Source organism: Sebastes umbrosus, chromosome 8, assembly GCF_015220745.1.
Source record: "Sebastes umbrosus isolate fSebUmb1 chromosome 8, fSebUmb1.pri, whole genome shotgun sequence".
In the NCBI taxonomy this organism is placed as follows: domain Eukaryota; kingdom Metazoa; phylum Chordata; class Actinopteri; order Perciformes; family Sebastidae; genus Sebastes; species Sebastes umbrosus.
Genome location: NC_051276.1, coordinates 720,867 through 748,622, shown reverse-complemented (window position 1 = coordinate 748,622; position 27,756 = coordinate 720,867). Strand labels below are relative to the sequence as shown.

The following is a 27,756-nucleotide window of genomic DNA, read 5'->3' as shown; positions in this document are numbered from 1 at the left end:
AACTCTCTGTCTCAGTGTTCATATACGTTATTCTGTTGTGATCAGAGAGGAAACTACAGCACACTGCAGAACTCTCTGTCTCAGTGTTCATATACATTATTCTGCTGTGAAACTACAGCACACTGAACTACTCTCTGTCTCAGTGTTCATATACGTTTATACTTTATCTCACTGGTAGTTATTTAATGTATTCAGCAGCTACAGTTCTACGGGACCCTGGGGTGGAGGCGTGTTGCCACAGATGCTGCTGCAAGGCATCCGCTCCTCTGTCATACCTCATCGTGTCCCAGCATGCCCAGTAACGTGGTGGTGATGTTCTTGCGGATGGTTGGGTCCACCTTTGACCCGGCCCCCTGGATGACGAACCTTAAGGCTTGGAGCATCGTCTCCCTGTGAGAGAGGTAAAAAGGAGCTTTTATTAATACAACAACATGAACCCTCCAGAGACTGATCTGATTACATCCACTTCCTTTATGATCACCACTACTTCTTAGAGCCTGGCTGAAAACCACATACCAATACAGATATTCCAGAGCTGATAACAAACATGCACGGACACACACACGCATGCACGTTTTTTCATTTTGTTTTCCCTTTATTTGGTTTTACTCAGACATTTACATAAACATATTTAATTAGATACAAATATGAAATGAACCAACTTTTCCACTTTTTACGATGAAATGATAGAACACACAGATAGAACATGGGGTGATTTTTATGTGAAATTAGATAAAATAAATAATAATAATAAAAATAATTACATTTAGAAAAAAAGAAAAATTAACAAAAGAAGGGCGTTTTGGGGAAATATACTTTTTCCACTCCTTCCAAATTTCCTCAAATTGAGTTTCTTGAAGCCTCATTGAGAAAGTAATTCTTTCCATTACAAATATTTCATGAAATAACATCATACCAGTTCTCTAATGATGGGGTATCTGGTTTAAGTCATTTCTTAGTAATTGCTTTTCTAGCAGCTACACTCAATATTCCAGACAAGTATTTTGTTTTAATATTTGTAGAAGTTGAAAGCAGAAGACCAAACAGGAGTTCGTCCCACTTAAAAACTATGTTTGTACCAAATATAGTAACTAATTCTGCGTAAATCTTACGCCAAAAGGAATTTACTGTTGGACAGGCCCAAAACAGGTGATGGTGGTTAGCTACCTGGGAGCCACAGTTCCTCCAGCAGCTGGAAGAGCCTGAATGATGAGACTTCTGAGCAGGTGTAATAAAAAATCTACTAACAGTCTTCCAGCCAAACGCTCTCCATAAGGTTGAGCTCCATATCTTCCATGAACTTCACAATATTGTAACCAAACTTCTTTTGGAATGCAGCTATTAGTTTAGTGTTTCCATTTTTGTTTTATGTAAGTGGTACTGGCTATTTCAGCCTCCTGAAGTCCTCTATATATTCTTGAAATTACTTTAAGCCCCGAATCTGTTTTATAGGCACTTATAAAAACGTTCAATAGGTTGTTTTCGAATGCATTGGGACTCTCTAACATAGAACTGTTTGTGAGATGGCGTACCTGAAGAAATCTAAAAAAGTCGCTCTCATTTAACACATATAGTCTTTTCAATGTCTGGAAATCAGTCAATGTCCCCTGGTTGAAAAAGGTACAGTATGAGGAGAGGCCTCGGTTAGCCCAACCCTTATAGCTTGCATCCAATTTATTTGGGGTGGAATCAAGGTCATGGGGTCACCATTTCAGAATCATTATCTCTTCAAGTAAGCCGCTCTTAGTGATGATATTTAACCATCATTTCAAAGATAAATTAATCCATCTATTACCTGTTTCAATTACATTTTTAATAAGTCTTTTGTCCCCTAACCGTGCCTGAATTGGGACTGTCCTAGATATATTCCCTTCAATGTTTTTCCATCTCGCTTGGTAATCAGAATTACACCAACAATACAAAGTCCTCAATTGGCCCGATATATAATCATTTTTTAGGCAGGGGAGTGCAAATCGTCCCTTATTCTTAACCAATTGAAGAGTGTGAAATCTTATCCTTGTTTTTTTCCCTTACCAAATACAGTATAACGTGATATCAATTTATCCCATTCGTTGAATTGTTTATCAGTTATTTCAATTGGAAGAGTCTGAAACAAATATAGTACCCTAGGCAAGATATTCATTTTTACTGACTCAATTCGTGACTCAAAACTTAATATTGGAATTAGATTCCATCTATTTATTTCTTCTTTTATTTTCTGATTTAACAGATTAAAATTTAAGACATCCAATTTTGTTGGGTCTTTTGGGATGTTAACTCCTAGATATCTAATATGATCCAAATCCCAGTTTAGATGAAAATTACAACTTATGGTCTGACTAGGCTTGTAATTGAAACTTAAAATGTGGGTCTTTAAAATATTCAATTTATAACCTGAAATGGAACTAAAAACATCCAAAAATGACATTAATTTCAAAATTGAGCTCTCTGGGTTTGACAAGCTAATTAAAACATCGTCCGCGAATAAAGAGATTTTATGATCTTGGTCTAACAATTTTATACCTGTAATATTTTTATCCTGAGTGATCCCCTGACTTAACGCTTCAATAAACAAAGCAAACAATAATGGACTTATTGGACAGCCCTGTCTTGTCCCTCTTTCCAGGCCGAATAAGTTTGATACGACTCCATTTCATTTTATTCTTGCCTTTGGGCTATTATATAATGCTTGAATAGTTTTAATAAAAGGTCTGATGAAATCAAAATTGCCCCAATACTCTATATAAAAACTCCCAATTAACTCGATCAAACTCCTTTTCGGCATCAAGGCTCAGTAACACTGCCTCGAGTTTGTTTTCAACAATATGATCAATCACATGTAATGTTCGGCGAATGTTATCTCGAGTCTGCCTTTGCTGAATGAAACCCGTCTGATCTAAACTTATTATTTGGGGAGGATTTTTCCTAACCTCTTTGCCAAAATGTAGGTAAAGATCTTATAATCTTGATTCAGTACACTATCGGCCGATAACTTCCACATTCAAGTTTATCTTTACCCTCTTCTGGTATCAGAGGAATCACAGCTCGTCTCCAAGAAGGAGGAGTCATGCCAGTCCTGAGTACATGGTTAAACGTGTTCTTCATTATGGGGGTCAGCAGATCTCTCATTTCCTTGTACCACTCAGAGGGAAAACCATCCGCTCCTGGTGCTTTATTGGGTTTTTAATTTGATATTGTCTCTTTAATTTCTTCATCCTTAATTTCACTAATTAGACACTCATTTTGTTCATCTGTCACCTTTGGTAGTTTTATCAGGTCGAGTCATTCCTGAATTCTCGTAACTCTTTCCAGATTAAGCCCAGGCTAGCATCGTGACTCGGCCCCATGTCAGTGTCCGGCGTGTCTTCCTCCATGTTGCTAATGCTACTAACTCGTGACAATTGACCGTCTTCTTCTTCGTCGGGTTCCTTACTTTGTGCGGGTTTTTTCTTCCCCTTTTTAGGCATATTCGCTCGCCCGCTGTATTCACACTTGCTTTAACATGTCTCCTAAAGAATAAGAGTTATATCTTTTAATTTGACTGTCGGGAGCCTGTCACTCTATGCTGCCATCACCTCGCCAGCTGGACCGGAAGTACATAATATTCATTTTCATTAATATTATTATATTGTCTTTTCGTTAGCTTAAAATGAGTCCTTCATTCTAAGCGGGTCCCCTTCACAGTCCTCCATGTTGCTCCTCCATGTTTCTACAGTAGCCCAGAACAGACAAACCAAACTCTCTAGAGAGAGACTTTCCCGTTTCTGCGTTACCTGCTGGCCACCGTAGTTCTCTGACCCGCTGGGAAACGGAGGAGTGAGTGGAAGGTTATTCAGCTGATTGCAATCTGCACCCTCACTGCTAGATGCCACTAAATCCTACCCTGACGTGTCAGGTTGTTTGTGCCATAGCACCACCTGAGAAGACGTCATTAGAAACTGTTTGGAAAACGGCAGGCACTTTCAAAAAATACTTGGCAGGTGGTTGGATGAACCATCTGTCAATCAAACTCTTTCCGAAGCCAGACAGGAGAAGAGTGAAAACATTTCTTCCATCTAAAAAAGCCTTCAGTGCCGTTCTTTGCTCTTCTTTCAATGAAGAAATACTTTCTAGTTCTGATAGAGCTGATGCTACTTCAGCAGCTACGCCAACCTCTTCAGGAGCCGCCATTGTTGTTTAGAAGTCGCCTCTCCGTGTCGTCTCACACACTTTAACCACGCCCCTAGCTGCTAGTAGCTCCGGCTGACTTTAAGTATAGTTTAGTTATACAAATTACAATTCAGTACTAAATTAACAACAACAATCATCCCAAACACAAAATCAAAACTTGATTCCATGTGATTTAATATGTGTTGTCACAATCACGCCGTTTCTATAATCACTCTGATTAGAGCTATAGCTGACGGGGAGACCTGATTTAAGTCTTTAAACTCTGACTGAAGATCTCAGTATTAAGCTTTGTTTATACTCGGGCGAGACACCGTGACTCGAGCCTCCATAGGTGGCGTGGGCCTCTGTAGGTGGCGTGGGCCACCGTAGATGGTGCGCGCACTACAAGCATGCACAGAGGCGTTTATGCTCAGCGTGTTGTTCGTTGCAGTGTGCTCCGAAACGCCAGGAGGCGTAGAAACTAAATATTCTTTGGACAAGCAAGAAGTCAACGAGTGGTACCGGAAAGGAAAGTAGGTTGCCTGGCAACAGTAGTAAACACTAAACACTGACGTATGTACCACCAATCATTACATCTGTGTACTGTAATTATTACTGTCGCTGACCTCCAAGTCTAAACGACTTCCTGTCTCTCAGACATCAGACAACATATCTCAGATTATTTCACAGCCTGCAGCAGAAAACCTCTTCTTTCTCCAGTGTGTTGCCTATTTCTCTCCAAGTATTTAATGACATGTGACTGTCCCTGTGGTCATGTGACTGTCCCTGTGGTCTCTCAATGAACAGTTGTCGAGATGTCTGTACAGCCTAGCGCACCTCGCGCCAGCTTCACTATGGCGAGCATAAACCAAGTTTTAGTCCTCTGTCTGAGATCTCACCTGACTCCTGAGTCCTCGGCGTTGCGGATGGCAGAGAGTTGCTCAGTGAAGAGGGGGTCCACTTTGGTGTGGATGGAGACCAGCTGGCCCAGAGCCTCAGCAGCCCTCAGCCTCACGGCACGGCTGGAGTCCTGCAGGGCCTTCAGGAAGGTGGTCTGCAGCTGAGGCAGGAAGGGCTTCAGGGCGATGCCCACCTGGAGGGGGAGCACAGTCCAGAGGTTATTAGAGCCAGACACCTTAACTGATAATCTGATCCTCTGTGGGGGGACAAATGATCCTGTGGTGAGATGCAGGTACAGACCTTTGCCAGCAGCAGGGTGAGCGTCTCCAGCAGAGCCGTCTTCACCGTCCAGGCAAAGCGGTCTCCCAGGATACGAATGAGCGGTCCGGTGATGTTGACGACGGAGGGCCGCAGAGCCTCAGGAGAGGTCAGTTTGATGACCCCTCCTAACGCTTTAGCCGCCTCTTCTTTCTGCTCAGGGCTGCCAGTGAGGACACCTTCTCTCAGGACAGGTAGGATGCAGGTCACACCCTGCAGAGAGACAAAGACACACACACAGAAAATAACATGAAATAAAACTAACTATTTATTTTATTACAGATTAATCTGTCAATTCATGTTTTGTGATTAACTACTCAATAACCCCTTAAAACCTGATGAATCCATCGGTACCAACCATGTCAGACTAGCTTTTTTGGAAGATTTGCTAAAAAACGCTACAAAGTTACACTAAATTTTGGCAAGGATAAACTGTCATGGTCATTTTCAAAAGGGTCCCTTGACCTCTGACCTCCAGATATGTGAATGTAAAAATGGGTTCTATGGGTACCCACGAGTCTCCCCTTTGCAGACATGCCCACTTTATGATAATCACATGCAGTATAAATGTGTTATTGTCTCCTATCCTAAAATGGTGTATCTGAATATTTCTGCACACTGGGGTCCCTAAACATTTTTGAATTCCATAAACTGGGTATCACTGTAAAGCTGAGACTCTGGTGGATCTAATGAGCCAAACTGTATTCATTTGTGATGATGTTAGTCCCCATAGGAGACATTTCATTGACCTCACTGTATAAAATGACCTGTGGTGACCTCTAGGATAATCACAGCCTCATGAAACTTTACAGCCATAAACTAGAGACCTAGAGCATTCAGAGGATGGATGGATCAGACTAGAGACCTAGAGCATTCAGAGGATGGATGGATCAAACTAGAGACCTAGAGCATTCAGAGGATGGATGGATCAGACTAGAGACCTAGAGCATTCAGAGGATGGATGCAGTTTACACAACACAAGTGCTCGCCATCCAATTGCCGAAAAATGCAGAAATCTCCAAATGTCGAAAAGTCTTTTGATACCAAATCACAGCATGGCTTTTTCTATGGTGTTCCTCAAGGTCTTGGTGACTTAATGTGGTATTTTGGAGGGATTATTGATCATTTTTAATCAATTCTCCAGTGGTAAAAAATGGTTAAATTTAGCACCAAATCTGTGTAACAAATAGTATCAACCCAGAGATTGCTGCAACAACTTATGAGACATAATAGAGCATGGGGATGGACATCATATACTAATGTTCTAAACTCTTATACATGTTCCCAATTTATTTAAAATAATTGATCAATTAATGTTGTCATTATCATGCCTATTTCTGATTTATGACTAGAACAACTTGACACACAGTGCTGAGCTGCATCTCAGATTAATCTTCAGGTTCCAGCTTTCAGATGATGTACACCACTTCTATGTGACATCTACTATTGACCTGCCATCTCCCTCTAAAGACCCCTTGGACCCCCACCCCCTGGACCCCCCAAGAAAAAAGGGTTCGGAATGGGAAGGGGTTAATTCATAAGTCTATAACATGTGAGAACATTGTGAAAAAGGCCCATTATGATTTCCCAAAGTCCCAGAGGACATCTTCAAATCAACAGTTAAAAACCCAAAGATAGAAGATGTACACTGATATAAACCAGAGAGCAGCAGCAGATCCTCACTCACATCGGTGAGGCTGGAACCAGAACCTTTCTGCTGAAACGATCAATCAATAATCAAATATTGTTGGTTAATGTGTTATTAACTAGGCTAAACTATGGCTCCTGAGATCTGATTAGTTCTAGTGATGAAACTGTCATATCGGTGTTTGCATTATTATAACGACAAATGGAAAAGCTTCTGTGTGATTGGTCAGTGGTGAACAATGGTTTCTTAAAGTGTGGACACGATCACAGTCACATTAAAGGGACTGTTTGTAACTTTTTACACGTATAAATCTACCGGGTCGGTGTCCCATGCGTGCTCGCATATGCGCGCTCGCGTGTGGCTACACTGTTCAGACTGCTCCTCTGCCTGCTTGCCTTCACTCACACAACGCGCGCGTTCTCGCTCCACCTCACGTTCATGTGCGCACACTCCACACTGCAGAAGAGTTAGTTTAGCTCTGAGAATATCTAGTGAATGTTCAGTGGACGTTTGTTGGTCTGGAGGAGCTGCAGCAGTTATTTCTGCACAGAGGTTTCCCGTGTCTTGTGAAGTGACGGAGCTCCGCAGAGAGAAAAGTTATCGCCTCCGACCGGGTGCCGGTGTCTCCCTGCGGCTGCGGTAAGGAGACAATAACGTTTCTCTTCCTGCTTCAGCCCCGCTGTTTCAGCCCCGCTGCTTCAGCCCCGCTGCTTCAGCCTCCGGGGCTGAAGCAGGAAAAGCCAACACTAGGATCAGCATTGATTCATGGAGAGACCTTCGTCTGGTCAGCTAACATTACTGCCAAGCAGCTGAAATATAGAGTGATATTGTGCTTTTAGCTGACGTGTGTCGCCTCACTGTTTTGAGCGATGTTCGTTCATGTATATTTAGAGCGAGCAAACGCGAGCCCGACGTTGACTTAACGGCCACAGGTGTCGCTGTTAACAAGCAATTCTGATTCTTACAAATAGTCCCTTTAAGGGAAGTGGACTCCTGTCATGAACTTATAGTCATTTTACAACCCAGGAGCTCAGGAGGACAGAAGGGTTCTGTAAAAGCTACCAGAACCAGGACCCGACCATCAGCAGTGTTCACTGAGTCAGAGGAGCCGTCTTACCTTCTTGGGAAGACAGAACCCAGGCAGGTGTTGACCCTTAACGTCTGCAGCTGCTGATCGGATGTCTCTGTGCAGGTCATCAATCATAGCCAGCTGGCTGCTGGCGTCCAGTTTCTATACAAGGAAACACATGAACCTGCTGATTAACAGAGAATCTGCTCCACCATAGTGTGTAAATGGATGCAGGAGCTATGGGGTCAAGTTGTCTTTACACTAATGCTCAGATATTGTACAGATGTTGCCCTGTCAGCACACCTTGGTGATGGAGTTGATGGTGTCCCAGCTCTGAGACAGGACGTCTGGGTTGGAGTCATTGAGGAGGCGGATGAGGCCTGACAGCAGAGAGCGAGTATGGGCGCTGTAGTCCAGGCGGGTACGGGCAAAGTAGGCGTTGAGGATGGTGATGGCAGCCTGTCTGAGGCCGGGGTCGGCGCCTCGTGTGGCCTCCAGCAGGTCGTCGATGATGATCCGCTGGCCCACTTCGTCTTCCACCGAGAGGATCACGGTCTGACAGCTGCACAGCTCCTGAAGCAGAGATAACACGGAGGGTTAAAGGCTCAGACACATCAGCAGCAGGTGATGTCAGAGCTGGTGAACGCCAGTGTTACCTGAGCTTCATCTTCTGTTCCCAGCTTTCCTTTGAGGGAGGAAAGTAGGGCGGGCAGGATGACCCCAAGGTGGCGCGTAAGAGCGTCTCCAGCCACGGCGGAGAGGAAGGCCAGCACCCGGGTGTTGACAGGAGGAGCAGTCAGCTGGTACGACCAGAGAGGACACCGGCTTTAGTCTCATACAGCCACACACAACAATAAAACGGGAAAGCATGGCAGGACACGTTACCTTTGGAACCAAGTAAGGCAGCACAGAGCGACTCTTCACCGCCATCACTTGCTTCAGGCCATCCAGAGCAAAGTCCGCTGTCTCCTTGTCATCCTGAGAAAAGACGTTCAATGTGTTAGAAGCTGGAGAGTGTGAACGCCGTTTGTGTTATGTTTGCATCCCGGCTCCTCACCAGCTGTTTGAGCAGCGTGGGCAGGATGTCGTCCAGCGCCTGGTGACCGATGGTTGCATGAAGCTGCTCAAAGGTTTTAGCTGCAGCCTCACGGACCTCCTCCAGAGGGTCACAGAGAGCCTTCCTCACTGTGGGGACCAGGGACTCAGAGAAGACCAGCACCTGCAGACCATCAGACAATCAGACCATCAGACCATCAGACCATCAGGATCATAATGATGCTTCATGGCTGTTCAAAGTCTCACAGTCTTTAACTAAGTTCTCAAAAAAAAAATGAATAAATAAATGAACCTGGTTGTCAGAAAGATATACACACCTCTAAGTTTCTATATTACTTTTTAGTTTCATTTAGATTCAAACTGAATGGCAATTCACTTTTATGCCGATATAACGACTGAAAAAAGGTAAAAAAGGCTACTCATTTTCTTTTGTTAAAAGATTATGTTTTGGCATTTTTCCTTTATTGGATAGTGACAGTAGAGACGGACTCAGGAAACCAGGATTCTCAGACTGCTCATTTCTGACTATCATTATCTGACTAAAAGTTAAAGACATTTTTACTTAAAACTACGATTGATAAAGATTTTAGAAACATTTTTGTTATATTAGTTGAAATTCTCATTTCATCCCGACAGCGATCAATAAATCAAATGTTCTGACAAAAAGAAGATAAAAAATCTGGTATCTGTGGCTGTCAGGACTCTAATAAACCGTCCAATCCATTCATTCAGCCTGAATGTAATGATTGGACAGACTACCTGTCTGTCTACCTAACAATCTACCTACCTGTCTACTTACCTGTCTACTTACCTGCCTACCTGCCTGTCTACCTGCCTGTCTACCTGCCTGTCTATCTGCCTGTCTACTTACCTGTCTACCTGCCTGTCTACTTACCTGTCTACCTGCCTGTCTACCTGCCTGTCTATCTGCCTGTCTACCTAACTATCTACCTACCTGTCTACCTGCCTGTCTATCTGCCAGTCTACCTGCCTGTCTACCTACCTGTTTACCTACCTGTTTACCTACATGTCTACCTGCTTGCACTCCTTGTGTCAGAGTCTTCCACCAGCTGCTATCTTGACAGCTGTGAGTACTAACAGCAGCCATGTTGGTTGTTTACATTGTGGCTTTACGTTGAAGGGACGGACTGTCTACCTACCTTTCTACCTACCTGTCTACCTGCCTGTCTATCTGCCAGTCTATCTGCCAGTCGATCTGCCTGTCTACCTACCTGTTTACCTACATGTCTACCTGCCTGTCTACCTACCTGTCTACCTACCTGTCTACCTACCTTCCTACCTGTCTACCTACCTACCCGTCTACCTACCTACCAACCTACCCGTCTACCTACCTACCTACCTACCTACCTACCGACCTACCTACCCGTCTACCTGCCTACCTACCTGTCTACCTACCTACCTGTCTATCTGTCTACCTACCTCCCTACCCGTCTACCTATCTACCTACCTACCTACCTACCTACCTACCTACCCACCCGTCTACCTGCCTACCTACCTACCTACCTGTCTATCTGTCTACCTACCTACCTACCTCCCTACCCGTCTACCTACCTACCTACCTGTCTACCAAATCTCTACCTACCTACCTACCAACTGTCTACCTACCTACCTACCTACCAACTGTCTACCTACCTGTCTACCTGTCTACCTACCTGTCTATCTACCTTTCTACCTACCTGTCGACCTACCTGTCTACCTACCTGTCTATCTACCTGTCTACCTACCTGTCTACCTACCTGTCCTCGTACCTAATGATAATGTTGGGGGAGTGTCTTTGGAGGGAGACCTGAAGGGACGGACTGTCAGTGTTGATGACTTGGTGTCTTCCTCTCTAGATTTAGGGACTTTTGGAGCTCGTGCTGCTGCTTTCAGTGGAGAAGAGTTGGTAACACTGGGCTGGTTTTTAGGTTTAAATCTAGTGAACTCTTTCTGGTTTCTCAACATTATCGACCCTACCTTTAAATTTACACCTTGACATCCAATAATTTGACTGTAAATGCAGCAAAGACTTGTGATATTAAATCTACAAGACTGATGCAGAAGGATCAACACGTTAGCCTAATGCTACGCTTCACTTTAGAGACCTTGTAATATACACGACATGCCATTTTATATTTTAAAAAATCGAAAGTGTATTGGGTTGTGAATATTGAAAAACTAGTCAAAATGAAGTGAAAACAGTTTAGATTCATTTTGCTTAGAGGGGACATAAAACCCTGGTCTAAACTAACCTGCTTCTTTAACAGAAAGTCTATAGAACTCCATGTTTTAGGATTGTGGAGCAGCTCTGGGGATAAAATAACAGTGTTGGTGGCGTCTCTCCTGCTGTGGTCAACTATACCCTTAATTCATTGTGTGTTACATCGTCTGTGTGACTCACTGCGTCTTTGCTGGTGGACTTCATGATCTCACTGAGGCCGATGCAGACTCCCTGCCTCTCGTCACTCTTGTCTGATCGCAGGCCCTTCTCCAGGATGGGAATGATCTCAGGGAGGATCTTCTCTCCCAGTTTCCTCACCAGATCACCCAGCGTCCGAGCAGCGATCTGAAACCACGACGACACACGGCGTCAGTTAACGGCTCTGTGGAGGTAGAAACACTGCAGGGAACATGAAAAGTGAACAGAGCAGTGATACCGTTCTCTTGTCAGGGCAGGTGGAGGCCAGGAAGCCCAGCAGCAGAGTGAAGAGGGTGGGGAGGATCTCTCGGAGAGTTCTGGGGGTGTTAGACACCACGATCTTCCACACGTGGAGGGAAGCCTGTCGGACCACCAGCTGAGTGTCTGAACGGCCCATATAGAGGCCAGACAGGACGCGATTACGCCGCTCTGCACCAAGAGCTCCAATGATAGCCTGGGAGAGAAAAGGTCAAAGGTCAGCAGATCTTGACACATCAGTGTATAAAAACAGACCACACTACTGTGATAGCATATAACAGGAAGATAACCTCCGTTTATTAACCCGATGGATTTTAGAGGAAGAAAAGAAATGGGTTCATACTTTATTGGATGCAGCTGTTCCAAAGTTGTCATCCTCACATGCCGTCTCCGTGGTCATCTTTCCCGTCACTCCAGAGATATGGAACAACAGATCTCCAAGCAGCTGCACAGAGCTGAACCTGCAAACCAGACAAACGTACAACTAGTCAGTATGAGACAGGGACATTTATTCATTCACTGATGTGTTAGGGTGTATTCAGGTCTGACCTGATCCTCCACAGGTCATCAAACAGGCCCTGTTCCAGCTCAGGAAGCAGCAGAGCGATGGCCGTCTCAGCGTACATGCTGATGATTCGCTGGCCGGCTCGCAGCGCCGTGTCTCTCACGTATTCATTCTCATCAGCCAGAGCCTGGTGGACAACACAGAGCAAAGGTTGAATTCTTTCTTTTCCTGTATCCAGAGAAGAAGACCTGCTGGAGGGTTAGGGTTTCTAGCATGTGTGTGTACGTTGTGAAGACAATGTAGTGAAACAAGGACGTTTTCTCCTGACCGCATCAACGCTTCAAGAAAATGACCGCACGTTTTGTGTAGCGCACCGTTATTCTTAAACCTCCGTGACAACATAAACACACGCACGCATACACACGGTCAGTGTCCAATCCGTCCAGTACTGACACACACAGCACGTCCTGCCGGCCTCTGACCTCAGGACAGCCGCAGCAGCAACAGGTCATTATTCCCAAGTAAGTGAGGTAAACTTGCAAATATTAACGCTAGCAGATAGCTAACGTTACAGTTAACGCTCGTTAACGAGTCGGCAGCTGACGTTTGAGTGAGCTGACGATAACAGTACGTTAACAAGGAGTCACAACTCTGCAACAGCTCAAATCCTGTTACTAATGTTAACCACTAGCTTTTGGGGACCTAATACTGCTTTTTACACATAAACACTATTTTAATTTAACTTATCTGCACTGTTAACATCAAAAACAAAACAAATGTGCAAATTATAAGTAAAACAAACAAAAAGTAAAAAATTAAAAAAAGTTTTGGATAAATTATAAATTTATGAATATGAAACTTATATTAAAAGTCACTTTGAATGATTAACTAATGATAATGTAGAAAAACAAAGATGTTATATTGGTTTAAAGCCCCGAAGCTCCCACCTTAAACTGCTGTAATGTAAGTGGATCACTTACACTGTGTAGCAAAATAGATGTAATTTTAGATTTAAATGAACAGACTTCTATACCCAATCAGAAGAATTCTTTCTATTATAAAACATGACCACATAATCTAACACATAAAATAATAATATTGGAAAATGTCATTTCATTTTAGTTCTGTTTTTAAAATTCAAACTCCATATAAAGAGAAATCCTGAGAAAAGGGCGAGAATATTCCCAGAGAGTCAGATAATAGGAAAATGGTCGACCCCAGTAAGAGCAGTGAAATGGGATTAAAAAACCAACAGGAAGTGTTGTGGTGGTAGCAGTACCTTGAGAATACAGGGGATGATGGGCCCAACGTAGGGAGTGAACTTGTCTCCAAAGGTGAGCGGCAGGTAGATGAACATCATGATGTAGCCGTCTCTGACGTGGGAGGCGATGTCTACCTTGCTGGCTGTTTGCACCACATCTGGCATCAGCTTGTCCAGCTTCTCCACTCCCAGTCCGGCCATCACCTCCGCCAGGCCTGAAGACACCACACAGAGATCATTCAGTGAGTCAGTCAGAGCCAATCAGAACCAGCACCGGGACAGAGAGTAGAAGAAAAACAGACCTTGTGCAGCTCCAGAGCGATCTACAGAGCTCTGCTCAGAGGCCAGCGTCTCCATTAACCATGGCAGCAGGTCATCGAAGCACGATTCACCCATCCCCTTCACCATGGCACCCAGGGCTTTAGCTGAGACGGTACGCACCTGGAGAGGAGAGGAAGAGGAGGAGCAGGTACAGCTTCATCTTCACTCAGAGCAGATATTACTGTAGTTATACTGTTTATATGACTAAACTCACCTCAGGCACCGGGTCCAACAGAGAGGCCTTCAGTCCGGGGATGACACTGGGCAGGTAGGGTGACAGGTCCTAGAAGACAAACGCAAGTCTTCAGAACACACTAATAAAGATCTTATTGTTTTTAGTCCAGTGTAATAAAGTCAGGTAATGCTGTGTACCTTCTGGTCAGTGAGGGAGTACATGTTGCCGATGATCTGAGCAGCCATCTTGCGAGTGTCAGTGGAGCGGTCCTGGAAGGCTCTCTGGACGATGGGCATGATGAGGGCCAGGGACGGGGCGTCGATGAAGTGGACAAACTTGGTGTCCAGCAGCGTCTGCAGGCACGTCTGAGTCCTCCTGGACGGATCGGTGAGGGCGTCCAGCAGGATGGGGGTGATGGCTGAGACAGGAATAACACCAACACTGCTATTACTTCCTCTACTAGTTTACAGAACCTCACTGAAGTCATTCTCTAAACTCCACTTGTTCTCTGAATTTATACAATTATTATTATAATCTGTATTCATGTCTGGCATGGTCGAAACTAATACTTTACTGAGCTGCCAACTAAATTACTTTTACTCAAGTTTTCTGATCGTCAAAAACAAATGAATGTAGATTGATGTACACGACAGCTAACTGATGTTGTGTTGTTCTATTGGACCGCTTTGTATTCTAATTGATCCCCTGATGAGGTGAATCAATCAGAGAGTATCACTGCTGCATGAAGCCGTCCTTTACACTGTCCAGATGATCCTTTTAAAGCTTGTAACCCGTCTACGATTAACGCATTCAAAACACAGCCAGTCATTTTCTCTCCATGCATTCTTTTTCCTTGATGAAACAGGCGCCTACATTACCCACAATGCAACTGGACCATGGACAGTTCGTTCAGAGATTGGGGTGTGTTCTGGTAGTAGTCGCTAGCCTGAAGCAGAGATAAGGTGTGGCTACAGAGGTCTGCTGAGATTACTTCTTTCTAACTCAACCACTCACTCTCATTTTCAGACTTAGTAGTCTTCAGACCGACGCTGACTCAGCTTCACTCAGCCTCACTCAGCTTCACTCAGCCTCACACAGCTTCACTCAGCCTCACTCAGCCTCACTCAGCCTCACTCAGCCTCACTCAGCCTCACACAGCTTCACACAGCCTCACTCAGCTTCACACAGCTTCACACAGCTTCACAAAGCTTCACACAGCTTCACACAGCTTCACTCAGCTTCACACAGCCTCACTCAGCTTCACTCAGCTTCACACAGCTTCACACAGCCTCACACAGCCTCACACAGCTTCACTCAGCTTCACACAGCTTCACACAACTTCACTCAGCTTCACTCAGCTTCACTCAGCTTCACTCAGCTTCACTCAGCTTCACTCAGCTTCACTCAGCTCCCTCTGGAGACACCAAAGGCTTTATGCTACTCTTTGTGTATTAGACATTAAGGGGGTTTCTGAGCAGTTTAAACAACACAAGTTGTCGCCATCCAATCACTGAAAATGCAGAAATCTCAAAATGTCAAAAGTTTTGATCCCAAATCACAGTATGGTTTTTTCTATTTTTTCAATTCTCCGGTGGTAAAAAATAATTAATTAAATCAAATTCATGTTTATCACAGATTAATGACTAGAACAACTTGACACACATCGCTGAGCTGCATCTCTGATTAATCTTCAGGTTCCAGCTTTCAGATGATGTACACCACTTCATCTACTGTTGACCTGCTATCTCCCCCTAAAGACCCCCCCTGGACCCCTCTAAAAAAAAAACGGCTCTATGTGGTTGGTTGGTTGGTTCAGAAAGGCAGAGGGTGAAAATGGCTCTCGGCTCCGGCTTTACAGCACCCCTCGCCCAGACCTCGCCGTTTCCCGAAGCCGTGGGTTAGAGCTCGCTGTGCCCTCTCTGCCGTGTTTAGGATTGTTTACTAGAGCACAACGTTCTTCACAGATCTAGACTCTTCATTTTAACTCTCAAAGTGCACCAGATTGATGCATTAACTTTAAAAATGTACAAAATGTTCTTTCTAAAAGCAAAATGTTTCCAAAGTCAACAGGTAACCCTGTTAAATTATCCTGATCTCAATATTGACCAAAATAATCATGATAGTGATTTCTGCCATAATGGAGCAGCCCTACTCTGAGTCACTCACCCAGGATTTCAGGGTTGCGGATGACCGAGCCGATCTGGCGGAGGGCCTGCTGGCCGGCCTTCTGCACCTTCACGTGGGAGTCGGTCAGCACCTCGGTCAGCTTGGGCACGATGCTGGGCAGGCAGGAGGACAGCTGCTTGGGAGCACAGAAAGCCATGGCACCCAGCAACTCCACCGAGCCTTGAGGAGAGAGGGCGGTCACTCACAAGAAGCTACTGCTCAATTGATTCGGACTGTCTACAGATGTGAAAACTAAATAATCATTACCAGTAATACACAACTATCATTACAGCGGCTATCAACTAGACAATAATGATGAGCCTGAAAACTATTCTTCATTAATGGTCCAGTGTGTAGGATCTGTCCGTTTCTAGTGAGGAGGTTGCAGATTACAACTTCTCACTTGTGCCATGCATGTAGGATTGCTACGGTGGCCGATGTGAGAATGTGATTGGCCATCTCTAGAGCCAGTTTTTGTAATAGCAGAGTGCTTACTAGGGCTGGGACGATTCACCTATCTCCCGATTCAACATGTGTTGTTATTTTTAAGTATTGCGATTCGATATTCTGATGTATTGTGATTCTTGTTAACTTTGTTACCACTAGACCATGATGGGAACGAGTTGAATCATACACTTCTAGGGACTTTTACTTTGGAAAATCTCTAACTGACAGCATGTATGTAGTCAGAGATGTCCTGAAGTCAAATATATCAGGATCATTGTCAGGAATCATTTATTAATTCTTTTATCCAGCAAACCAAAAATCAAAGAATAAAGACATTTCCCTCACAGATTAGTGGTATTTTCTTTTTAATTTATAAGGGACATGTAATGTTTTATATTTCTGGTGAATATAATCTATCAATCTCATTTCCATAGATGTATTTTGTAAATACAGTTCCCTTTGTTAACATCTTATTTTGAAAATTGGACGTAGTCCCACGTGTCTACTTCCTCTAACTTCTCCAAGGTGGTCTCTAGCTCTCCCGTCAGCTCCGTTCTCTTTATCCATCCATGGTCAGCTCCATCGGGGCCGTTTCAATGCAGAGAACACAAATGTCAGTATCTGGGTGCTCTACAGTTGTAGCGTCGGCCCATTTGACCACGGAGACGAGAGCGACGGCCAGCTCCACCGCCACGTTACGGCGATACGATAATGTTTCCTGTCCGTGACAGAGTTAGCATGCAGCTTTAGCTCTGCTCTGTCTAGCTCTGCTTCTCCTTCAATGTGTGAAACCCAAAGTGTTTCCATCCTTTACTGGATGTGTAGTGTTTACCACGCTGGATTTAACATGGGAGGGTGCAGGTCGTATCCACGACGACCCTCCAACGTTTTAGACTTTCTGAGGTTAGTTTTGGTTGACGGATACGGAACGGATATGACGTCAAGATACACAGACTACCACAATAAAAGCTGTATCTTCCTTCTACCTCCACATAGACTCAGATAAAGCAAATATATCCATTCTGGTATTAAAACATCTATTTAGAAATCATAAAAAATACATTTTTAAAAAATCGCAAAAATGGAGGACTCCTAACCTGCTTTAGTCCTCCAGGACTCCTCCTCCAGGGCCACCAGCAGGGAGGGAAGGACCAGCTTCACCCCGTGGGCGCTCAGGTTCCTCATCACAGCCTTGGCACAGTCGTCTGCAGCCTGGTGGAAGAGAAACAGCTTCAAACAGGGATCCTACACACTAATCACACACTAATCTATGACAGGAACTATTTAATGTGGATAGTGAAGAAAGACCTGATATCATTTACAGCAGATTTCATTTAAAGATGATAACTGTATGAAAAGTGAGAGACGTATTTGAGCAGGAAGTAAGATAGTAATGCAGGAGAAGGCTCTTGGATGTGATGGGATATGATGGGATGTGATGGGATGTGATATGATGGGATATGATGGGATATGATGGGATATGATGGGATATGATGGAATGTGATATGATGGGATGTGATGGGATGTGATATGATGGGATATGATGGGATATGATGGGATATGATGGAATGTGATATGATGGGATATGATGGGATGTGATGGGATATGATGGGATATGATGGGATATGATGGGATACGATGGGATGTGATGGGATGGGATATGATATGATGGGATATGATGGGATATGATGGGATGTGATGGGATATGATATGATGGGATGTGATGGGATGTGATGGGATATGATCTGCCTGCTCACCTCTCTCACATACTGGTTTCCATCTCCAAAGCAGAGCAGGAGGTGTGGCAGCACATGGACCACATACGGCTCAAACAGCTTCCCCAACATGTTGCACAGCATCTCGAAGGCAAACAGCGATCCTGGACAGACACAAATAGCTGAGTTTCAGCGACTCTGTTTCCTGCATTCTGGTGACTTTTAAAGATTCAAAATAACAAAATAATAAGTTCACTGCAACAGCATTTTTATCTTAAATATTTTTTATCTTACTTTTAATTCTTAGTAAAGAATAGCTACAGAATTATTCACCCGTCTGGCGTGAATTTGTGTGAATCTCATAATCTAATATTCATCAGTTTTCCTTTATTCCTTCATTCATTTTTTTGCCATCGCTTGAGAATCTCTCCATTTCTCTCCTTCTCTCACTCACTGAAGTTCCTTCCAGACACAACGCCACAACGAAACAGGAAACAGTTTGTGATAACGTAAAGGAACAAGACTCGCTGTTCGGTCCGTGTGTGAATTTGTGGCTAAATTTGTATACAAATAGTCAGTGGTCTTATCTATAATGTTAAATCCAGCGGTACATTTCCACCAGGTCTGACGCGCTGCTCCACTCAACTGGCCGTTGAAGTGGTGACGTACCCTATTGTGGAATGCACCTGATTGGTCCCTGGATACAACATGGCGGTCTGCTCACAAACTATCTGTTATTCCGTCTAAACAATCCACCAATATTATGATATAGAATTACTTCAGAAAACATTTTAAGTGAGAATAGGCGATGCCACTGCTGAATCTCGTGTATTTTAGAACCAGATCGCCTAGAGCGACAATTTGGAGGACTGTTCCCATCTTTTCATTTTGAAAGAGCAACGGCCAATAAGGAAGCTCCAACACTCGGCAGACCAATTGTGTAACTTCATTACTCAGTGACAGACTTTTGTGTTTCTAGGGCTGGCCGTCTGCGGTCCAGACATAAATCGGGAGAATTGTGACGTCGGGAGGAAACCAGGAGACGGCGATGAAAAACGGGAGTCTCCCGGGAAAATCAAGAGGGTTGGCAAGTATGGTGCCAGTAGAGGGTGGCTTCTGGTACTGATGTGGTAGATACAATGAGGACGACGTAGTCGGACATTGAAAATATCTGTATCAACGTGGTTGGATAAACTTCACTGACCTTCCCTCCTTCTGAAGTTCTTCTTGTCCTGGATGGCGTCGGTCAGCGTGGCCATGATGTCCTGCTGTTTGAGCGCCAGGATCCCGAGACCTTTGACCAGGCCAGCCAGTCCGTACGCCGCCCCCTTCCTCTCTGCGTACTTGTCGCTCTCCAGCAGCAGCTGTAGCAGGTTCCTCACAATCCCTGCAGCGTCCTCCTTGATGGCAGGGACGAGAGGAGGCAAACAGCTGGCCACAGACTCCTGGACCTGGTGACAAACCACATGAGATAATGAAGAGTAACTGACTATCAGCAGGGTGGGATCTGTGTCAAATGATAAACTATAATAACTCAAACTCTGGGATGCTGAACAGGAGGGAAGCAGGATGAGGTGCTTACCTGCTGTGAAGGTGTAGAGAGTGCAGTGATGAGCTTGGCCACGATGGGTTTGACCTTGGGGTCATTTTTATCCAGATGTTTGGCCAAGGAGCCCATGAGAATAACCACACTCTGACGGACAGAGTCGTAGCTGGCGTCCTGAGGGGCGTTCTTTAGAAACTCCTCAAACACCGGCAGCAGGGAGCTCACGTTGTCCTGTTACATAAAGCAGGTACATACAGTAAGGTACAGAACGGTACATAAATGCTCATATCAGAGCTGTGTGATTATGCAGTGAAAAGTACAGTCGTACCTTTCCGTGTGTGTTGAGCGCAGAGAGGGCGGCGTCCAGCATGCAGCGCCGCACCTCAGTGTGGCGGTCGTTCAGAGCATCAGGAACAAAGAAGAGGAAGAGAGGGGTGACCTGGGATTCACCCAGGTACTGGGACAGCTTGTTCAGAGACAGAGCAATGCCACCCCTGGCAAAGTGCACAAGAAGGAACATTTATAGTACTCTGTTATGATGGGATCAGCTTTTCTGATAATATCTGATATAGAACCACTAAAGTAAGACATTAATAGGCTGACTGCCTGGGCTGGGGGTCAGGGTAGAACCTGTGTAGGGTAAACCTTCCTGTCTTTTCTGTCATTACTATTTCCTGGCATCTTATCTGTCCCTGTTGAAACTAATCCAGATGTTTCTGATTGATAGAAGGCTGATGTAGATGTTAAGGTGGTTAAATGTGCACTCATGAGTCCCTGGGACTTGAGATGAGAAGGTTCAAACTCTGGTATATCTCATCTTTGCAAACAAACAGTGAGATGTACCTGGCCTCCCATTGGTCAGGTGGAGCTTCAGAGATGACTCTGCCCAGGGCATCCAGCACAGGAGGTGGTCTCTTTAAAAATACACAAAGATTGTAGTTTAGTTTCTGAGCTCAAATTCATCCACTGGTAGCAGCCAGAGCAGCTATACGAGTAATAATATGGTGCAGGGTCTCACATAGAGCTTCTGGTGGTAGATCTCAGTGAGCTGGCCCAACACCGTAGCAGACTGGTCTTGGTACTGGGACACGGCGCTGGACAGAGCTTCGGCTGCAGCAGAGCGGACCGCCTCCTCGTGGTGGGTGACGTCTCCGATCAGCAGGGAGCAGATCTCAGGGACCAGCTCCAGAGCCAGAGACTCCCAGAGTCTGAGGAGGACCAAGAACAACACAATGAACTACAGTTCACCTGTTGAATCTACAACGTGGTTTCACATCCTCCTCCACAGTGACAACATCTCATTTTGAAGGTTAAAGCATCTTTTCAAATTAGATTTAAAGACAGTTAATATTTGGTATGGTGGAACATGAATGTGACGTGTTGTGAGTTTTAGTGTAGAATGAGCACTCGGCTAGTAAAAAGAAAGTAGCAAGAAACCCCTTCATAATACATACTTCTCAGCCAAGGCTCGGCCCTCCTCCTCAACATCAAACCTGGAAACCCAAAGCCTGCGCAGCAAACTCAGCCCGCTGGCCTCGGTGCTTTCTGTGGGCAGAGCAAACTCCATCTCCAACAATCCCTGAAAACACAGACAGATCCAGTGTTAACCTCATGTCTAATAGGAACACACAAGAGCTGTCACTTAACCAAGGTTACCTTGAAATATGTTAACAGCAGTGCTTTCATCTTAATCTGGAAACTGGATTTCTAAGTTTTCTTAAATTTAATCTGTGGAGAAAACAGCTGAAAACCATCACGTGGTGACTTTCCCTGTCAAATGCACCTGTTTACTCTACTGAGGGATAAGACCAGCTTGAACTGACAATAGTGCCCAGATTGAAAAGTGGCTGATGGTGTGCCACTCTGGTTCAGCGGCATAAGTCAGTCCCTGGAGTGGTATACCGCTCCTGTTCCTCCACCACCTACCATTTCTGGCATAGATATGATATGATAGACGTCGGGGTATTTTCTCACTCTTATCTTTTAAGACTAAGATAGAGGATAAACCCAGATGTTTATGACAATCATATTCATGTAGGTACAAATCGGCATGCCGCTGCAGGGAGGTAAATGCTGGGAATTAATACATGTAGATCCCCTTCCTGGAAAACAGGCTGTATACCTGCCCCTGCAGACTCCAGCCAATATTGGAATTCACAGTAAAACTATCAGGTGTAATCAATACATAAACACGCATTGTCATTTCAGACTACTCACAGATAGATTATAGTGAGAAATGACCTCTACGTCTACCATATCTATGCTAGTTCATGTTCCACAACGTGGAGTTTTATTAATGTGTGAACATGACAAAAATAATACTTCAATTTCTGCTATCGATTAGTCAGGCTGGTGGCTAGGCTAACAATAGCCATGTTAGCTTAGGCTAGCTCTATTATTAGCTTCAGAGTACATCTGCAAGTATCAAATGACTTTATATATTCATATTGACGGTACTATGTTGTCAATGAAGACGAGAGCCGGTACTGGTCTGAAGGTATGACAGTGACCGACCACCTTCAAGAGGCACCTGCCGTTAGGAAACGGAGGAACACGAACGGCATACCACTCCAGAGACCGACTTATGCCCCTGAACCACAGCTGCACACCATCAGCCACTTTTCATTCTCAGCGTCACTCTGAACTGACTGACAGCTCACCCTGAGGGCAGCATCCCGGACAGAGAAGCAGGGAGAAAGGAGGGCGTCGAGCAGGACGTCTATCTCTGGCTGCTCGGCCACGGTGCAGCCCTCTCCTCCTCCAGCACTGGCACACAGCGCCGTCAGGCACTGAGCCGCCAACACCTGAAACACACAGCATCAAACGGCTCTCATCACAGCTCCAAGCAGCATCCTGTCATCCATGTGGCTAGAAGAGGATGGAGCAGGGAAGACAATAGAGAACTAACAGTGGCCAAGTCCCACTGTCCTTCCTAAGGCCTACAACACTCAGCCCATTGTCCCCCCTAAGGCCTACAGCCTGAACCCTCAGCCCATTGTCCCCCCTAAGGCCTACAACGCTCAGTCCCATTGTCCCCCCCTAAGGCCTACAGCCTGAACCCTCAGTCCCATTGTCCCCCCTAAGGCCTACAACGCTCAGTCCCATTGTCCCCCCTAAGGCCTACAGCCTGAACCCTCAGTCCCATTGTCCCCTCTAAGGCCTACAACGCTCAGTCCCATTGTCCCCCCTAAGGCCTACAGCCTGAACCCTCAGTCCCATTGTCCCCCGTAAGGCCTACAACGCTCAGTCCCATTGTCCCCCCTAAGGCCTACAGCCTGAACCCTTAGTCCCATTGTCCCTCCTAAGGCCTGAACCCTCAGGGACTTGACTGACGTCCCCTGGTAAATGGTTGAGTGTGAGAGGCTGCAGGGCGTGAAATGGCATAAATATTGACGGCAACATATCACGTTACCATTTTTATGTTCCGTTTTTTACTGCCTATTTGAATGTCTCCACGAGAAGAGCGGTGACTGACAACAAATCGATTTACTTGTTTTTGTCAAACTTCATTAAGCAAAATGAAAAGAACTAGTTGATGAATAAACCAGCAGTAATATAGTCTAATGCTGCATTCCTCTGATTCCATGTGTTGTTTATGGACCATCTTAAATCCTTAATGTTAATGTTTCTGTGTAGATTTAAACATACCAGGCTGGACACCCATGTGCCCTCCTCTTTAACCTTTTTTATACGCTTCCGGGCTTCCCCTGGTAACCCTGCGTTTAACGTCACACCACTAGGAGTTGTGGGTAATTCCCTCAGGCAAAGTCTGCAGAAAGGCGGACTTACGAGAAGTGTTCATAAAAGGCTCAAATAGTCTAAGAGAGAGCCCTCAAGGACTTGATGATTTGACAGTGGGACAGTCCTAAACCCTCACAGATTTTGTGGGAACGCGCCTCAAAGTCTGTGAGTCTGTGAGTGTGGACATTGGGATTGGACCAATAACTAATACACACTGTGTGTGTATGTCTTTACACATATAAATTTATTTAAAGTCTGTCTGGTTCACCTGGAGCCTCGGGGTGGCTGTGGAAATGACTCTGGTCAGGAGCAGCAGCATGCTGACACGAGGAAGCAGTTCTGGTCCGTTCTGAGACAAGAAAACACAGCAGGTAGTACAAACTACTAAATCTACAAAATAAATGGTAGGACTGTCACAAAGCTTTCCCAGTTTGGTATGCCATTTGTTTTTACAGATCAACAGCTCTGCTTACTACATATGAACCAAAACACAGCTATGTAGACGACTGCTGAGACAAATGGGGTGCATGGCAACAATTAGTCTTTCTGGTTGTCTGCATAAATAATGTATCTTCCAACCATCTTCCTGTGCAGGTCAGAGACAACAGAAAACACAATGCAGAGGTCTGTCTCTACCTCGTCTATAACAAAGTCATCGTCGTCGGTGGCGGCCCGGAGCTGGGAGTGTTCTCTGATGACCTGCAGGGCTCTGGTCATCTTGCTCTCCGTCTCCTCGGTGCTGCCTGAAGACTCCCGGAGCATGGCGTTGAGCAGAGGGAAGCAGACGGAGAAGGCCGGAGCCGACAGAGGAGACGCATCTGAGGAAAACAACAATACAAAGAAACAAGAGGTTCAGTCAGTACAGGAGCACCGTCACAGTTCTGATCTCTGACTGGCTACTGGTGGAACATCTGAAGGAAACATGGTTTGCATCTTTTGTCTCATGGCATTCCTCATCTTCATCTTTCCTTCCTCTCACCTCTTTAAAGATCCCTTAAATATTGGCTAGATGTTGTATAACATTAGAATATTTACTTGGAAGTTTTCATTTGCAACACTGGCTTGATATTTTCTGGGACATTATAGACTATTTACTTCTATTATATTTACTGATGTTGATTTTATTAGGTGTCTAAAATCTGTTTTGCTGCTGCCCCCATCCACAGCAGTATACACGGCAGAACAAGTCCGCCACAGGTCACGTTAATCGGAGTATTCACGGCTGCATGAAAACGGGAATATTAGTGGAATATTAATTTTCATTAGTCATGTCAAGAGCTTAGTAGGAATATTGCCCTTTTTCAGAATAGGGGCAAAAAATGCAGTATTTTGTTCATGTAAACGTAATAATAATAATAATAATAATAATAATACATTTTATTTATATAGCGCTTTTCTGGGTACTCAAAGACACTTTACACAGATAAAAAGATCATAAAAACAGGGACATCATGAAAATATAAAACACAATATTAATCACACATTAAAAGCAGTTCTAAAAAGGTGAGTTCTATTTCGTTCTTCCTGACTGCCAGAGGCAGTGTTTAACACTGGATGTTATCCATCTCGCGCACGCGCAGGTCGAGTATTTAATATCAACAAAGTCACATGTGACCTGGGATGACGTAGTTTATATAAGCCCACGTCATCATCAGAGATGTCCCTTGAATCTTCTCGCGGCAGGTAATCCGCGAATGCAGGTTGATTAAAGAGATAAGCCGTTGACTTTTCGCTGGAAGCCCTGCAACCGCATGGTTGGAGCTACGGTTTCGTCCTCCAAGGGCTGCGATTAGTTAATCACGGCTACACTCTAACACTTTAGACGCTGTAACACCGGTGTTTTCGCCGGTTCAATTCAGCGAGGCTAACGACAGGTGAGCTAGGATAACAAGGTGAGTATATCCTCCCGTCGTTAGAGTTTAAGTTACGTTTGTTGATAGGAGTCTGTTTTCGGTCTCCTTTATTGTTTATTGCCGCCGAGCTAAGTGTTTGCGCTACAGTATCGGCGAGCCTCCGTCGGACAACGAGCCCCGTTGGGCTGTTGTCGGCTAATTCATTTCCTTTTACAGTGTGTATTGCTCAGCAGCGAGTGATTTCGCTCGTTAAAGCAGACATCTCCTTTGTTGATAGATAGAGCGACCGCTCCCCAGTAAGTGATTTCGCTTGTGGGTTAACTTATTTTGTGGCTGCTGTTAAAGGGGAAGTTATTATCTCCCCTGTCTTTTGTATAATAACAGTCCTAGTTCAAAGCTAGTGTCTAGTTACTGAGACAGTTTGCTGTTAAGCAAATTGATGTAATTTCTTTCTCTCTGTTACTAGAGAGTGCTTTCACTCCAGTGTAACCAATGATTTGCATAACTAAGTAAACACATTATATTAGTAAGATAAATACATTAAATATAAGAGTATAAAATTAATACTAAGAATTATTATAAATATCAGCAGCACCATGTTAGGTGAGCATGTTTGCCGTGCCTGCATGGCTCCACTGCTAGCTACTGATGGCCATGATGAATGCCCCACATGCCTCGGTGTTGTACACCTGAGGGAGGGGCTGTCCGACAGTCAGTGCATGAATTGTAGTTTTATGCCACGGGAGCTGAAGATAGCTTGATTAGCTGAGCTAGAAGAGCAGCTCGAGTTCCAGTTGCCCCTATCGGGTGTACTTTCAAATGCACGGAGTGGGCGGAGACGCGCCCCACCTAAGGGGGCCCCACCTACAAAAAAGGCACGGAAAGTGGACTGTTTGGCAACTAAGGTCGACACGCTAACATCAGAGTTTGCTGAGATTAAAGCGCTGCTCCTTAACCTTCAGCCAGGCAGGGTGAACACAACCCAGAATGACAGCCCGCAGGCTATGACACCTACCCCACCGGGATGGGATGAGGATGCCCTGTCTACGAGGGCTTCCTGTAGCCAGTTCTGTGAGGACCGGCCTGGACAGGGAGAGCTAGTAGCCTCCTCCCACGCTTCTGACACCTGTTCCCAGTGGGTCCAGGGCAGGCTCAGAGTCTGCTCCAGCGACAGTTAAGCCAGTGGTCCGTATGGCTCTGGCACGCTTAGGCTTGGATGAGGCCCCGACTGCGGGCACTTCATCCAGTGCATTTTTTAGGTGGGCCCCGCCCCTGGCGGGTTTCTCTGTTCCACCCTCCCAGCCATACATTGAGGAGCTCCACAAATGCTGGCCAGACCCGAAATCGCTTTCCCACCACACCACTGACGGCAGGGCCTTAGCTTCAATGCAGAACGCTGACACTTACGGACTGGGTAAAATGCCAGCAGTGGAGCCATCTATTGCCGCCCTTATTGTGTCTCCCAATGAGGTCTTGAGGCCTGATGCTCGCTGTCCCAGGCCCCAGTGTCGCATCACAGACGACTTTCTAGTCAAGGCTTATGAAACAGCGGCACGCATGGGCCGTCTTGGAAACTCTCTTTCCCACCTGGTACTATCCTTGTCCCAGTCCCTGCAAGCTGCTGGCGTGGATGCTTCCGTCCAGAGCCTCAGTGATGCATCCCTGCAGGCGTTCGGTCTTATCACAAGGGAGCTTGGCAGACTAATGTCGACCCTTACGCTGACTCGCCGGCAGGTATGGCTGGCCCAATCTCCGCTTTCGGAGCCAGGCCGGAGAGCCCTCCGCACTCTCCCCGTGGTTCCGGGGGAGCTGTTTGGCCCAGCAGCACAGCAGGCCTTGGAGCGGGGAATCCAGGCGAACCAGACTCGGCAGCAGTTTGCTAGCTTCCGGGAACCTACGCCTTTATTGCGACAGCGGCCCCCACAGGGTGGTGGTACCAGTCGCCCTCGGCTTCCAGCTCGTCCTGATACGTACCCGAGGACCTCGCAGGCTCCGGCACGGCCGGTGCCTCAAGCGAGAAGGGGTCGGGGGTCAGGGTATCGCCCCCCCAGGTACCCAAAGGGCCAGAGGGGAAGATCCTGATGCCCCGGGGCCGGCAGTCGGACGCTTCTCCCAGCAGCAACTCAGCTGCTGGGAAAGCAGCACTTCAGACCCTTGGGTGGTGGCTACGCTTTCCCAAGGGTACAATCTCCAATTCCGACGCCGGCCC

General features: G+C 45.4%; 1 protein-coding gene across 1 annotated transcript in view; it reads right to left on the bottom strand.

Annotated features, from left to right (window-relative positions):
* The window catches only part of gcn1 (GCN1 activator of EIF2AK4), a 53,226-nt gene that overhangs the window by 4,092 nt on the left and 21,378 nt on the right, over window positions 1-27,756 (bottom strand). Inside the window, exons 25-52 of the mRNA XM_037777022.1 lie at window positions 24,331-24,512; window positions 23,963-24,043; window positions 22,614-22,757; window positions 21,408-21,532; window positions 20,972-21,161; window positions 20,797-20,867; window positions 20,282-20,447; window positions 19,990-20,184; window positions 19,612-19,858; window positions 18,450-18,571; window positions 17,790-17,904; window positions 16,246-16,425; window positions 14,277-14,497; window positions 14,119-14,187; window positions 13,886-14,024; window positions 13,602-13,798; window positions 12,367-12,509; window positions 12,161-12,278; window positions 11,798-12,013; window positions 11,542-11,706; window positions 9,142-9,303; window positions 8,970-9,062; window positions 8,741-8,884; window positions 8,388-8,657; window positions 8,133-8,246; window positions 5,350-5,580; window positions 5,049-5,242; window positions 276-390 (exon numbers count right to left, since the gene is read on the bottom strand). Of these exons, the coding sequence (XP_037632950.1) occupies window positions 276-390; window positions 5,049-5,242; window positions 5,350-5,580; window positions 8,133-8,246; window positions 8,388-8,657; window positions 8,741-8,884; window positions 8,970-9,062; window positions 9,142-9,303; window positions 11,542-11,706; window positions 11,798-12,013; window positions 12,161-12,278; window positions 12,367-12,509; window positions 13,602-13,798; window positions 13,886-14,024; window positions 14,119-14,187; window positions 14,277-14,497; window positions 16,246-16,425; window positions 17,790-17,904; window positions 18,450-18,571; window positions 19,612-19,858; window positions 19,990-20,184; window positions 20,282-20,447; window positions 20,797-20,867; window positions 20,972-21,161; window positions 21,408-21,532; window positions 22,614-22,757; window positions 23,963-24,043; window positions 24,331-24,512 (4,409 nt within the window). The remainder of the gene's footprint in view (window positions 1-275; window positions 391-5,048; window positions 5,243-5,349; window positions 5,581-8,132; window positions 8,247-8,387; window positions 8,658-8,740; window positions 8,885-8,969; window positions 9,063-9,141; window positions 9,304-11,541; window positions 11,707-11,797; window positions 12,014-12,160; window positions 12,279-12,366; window positions 12,510-13,601; window positions 13,799-13,885; window positions 14,025-14,118; window positions 14,188-14,276; window positions 14,498-16,245; window positions 16,426-17,789; window positions 17,905-18,449; window positions 18,572-19,611; window positions 19,859-19,989; window positions 20,185-20,281; window positions 20,448-20,796; window positions 20,868-20,971; window positions 21,162-21,407; window positions 21,533-22,613; window positions 22,758-23,962; window positions 24,044-24,330; window positions 24,513-27,756) is intronic.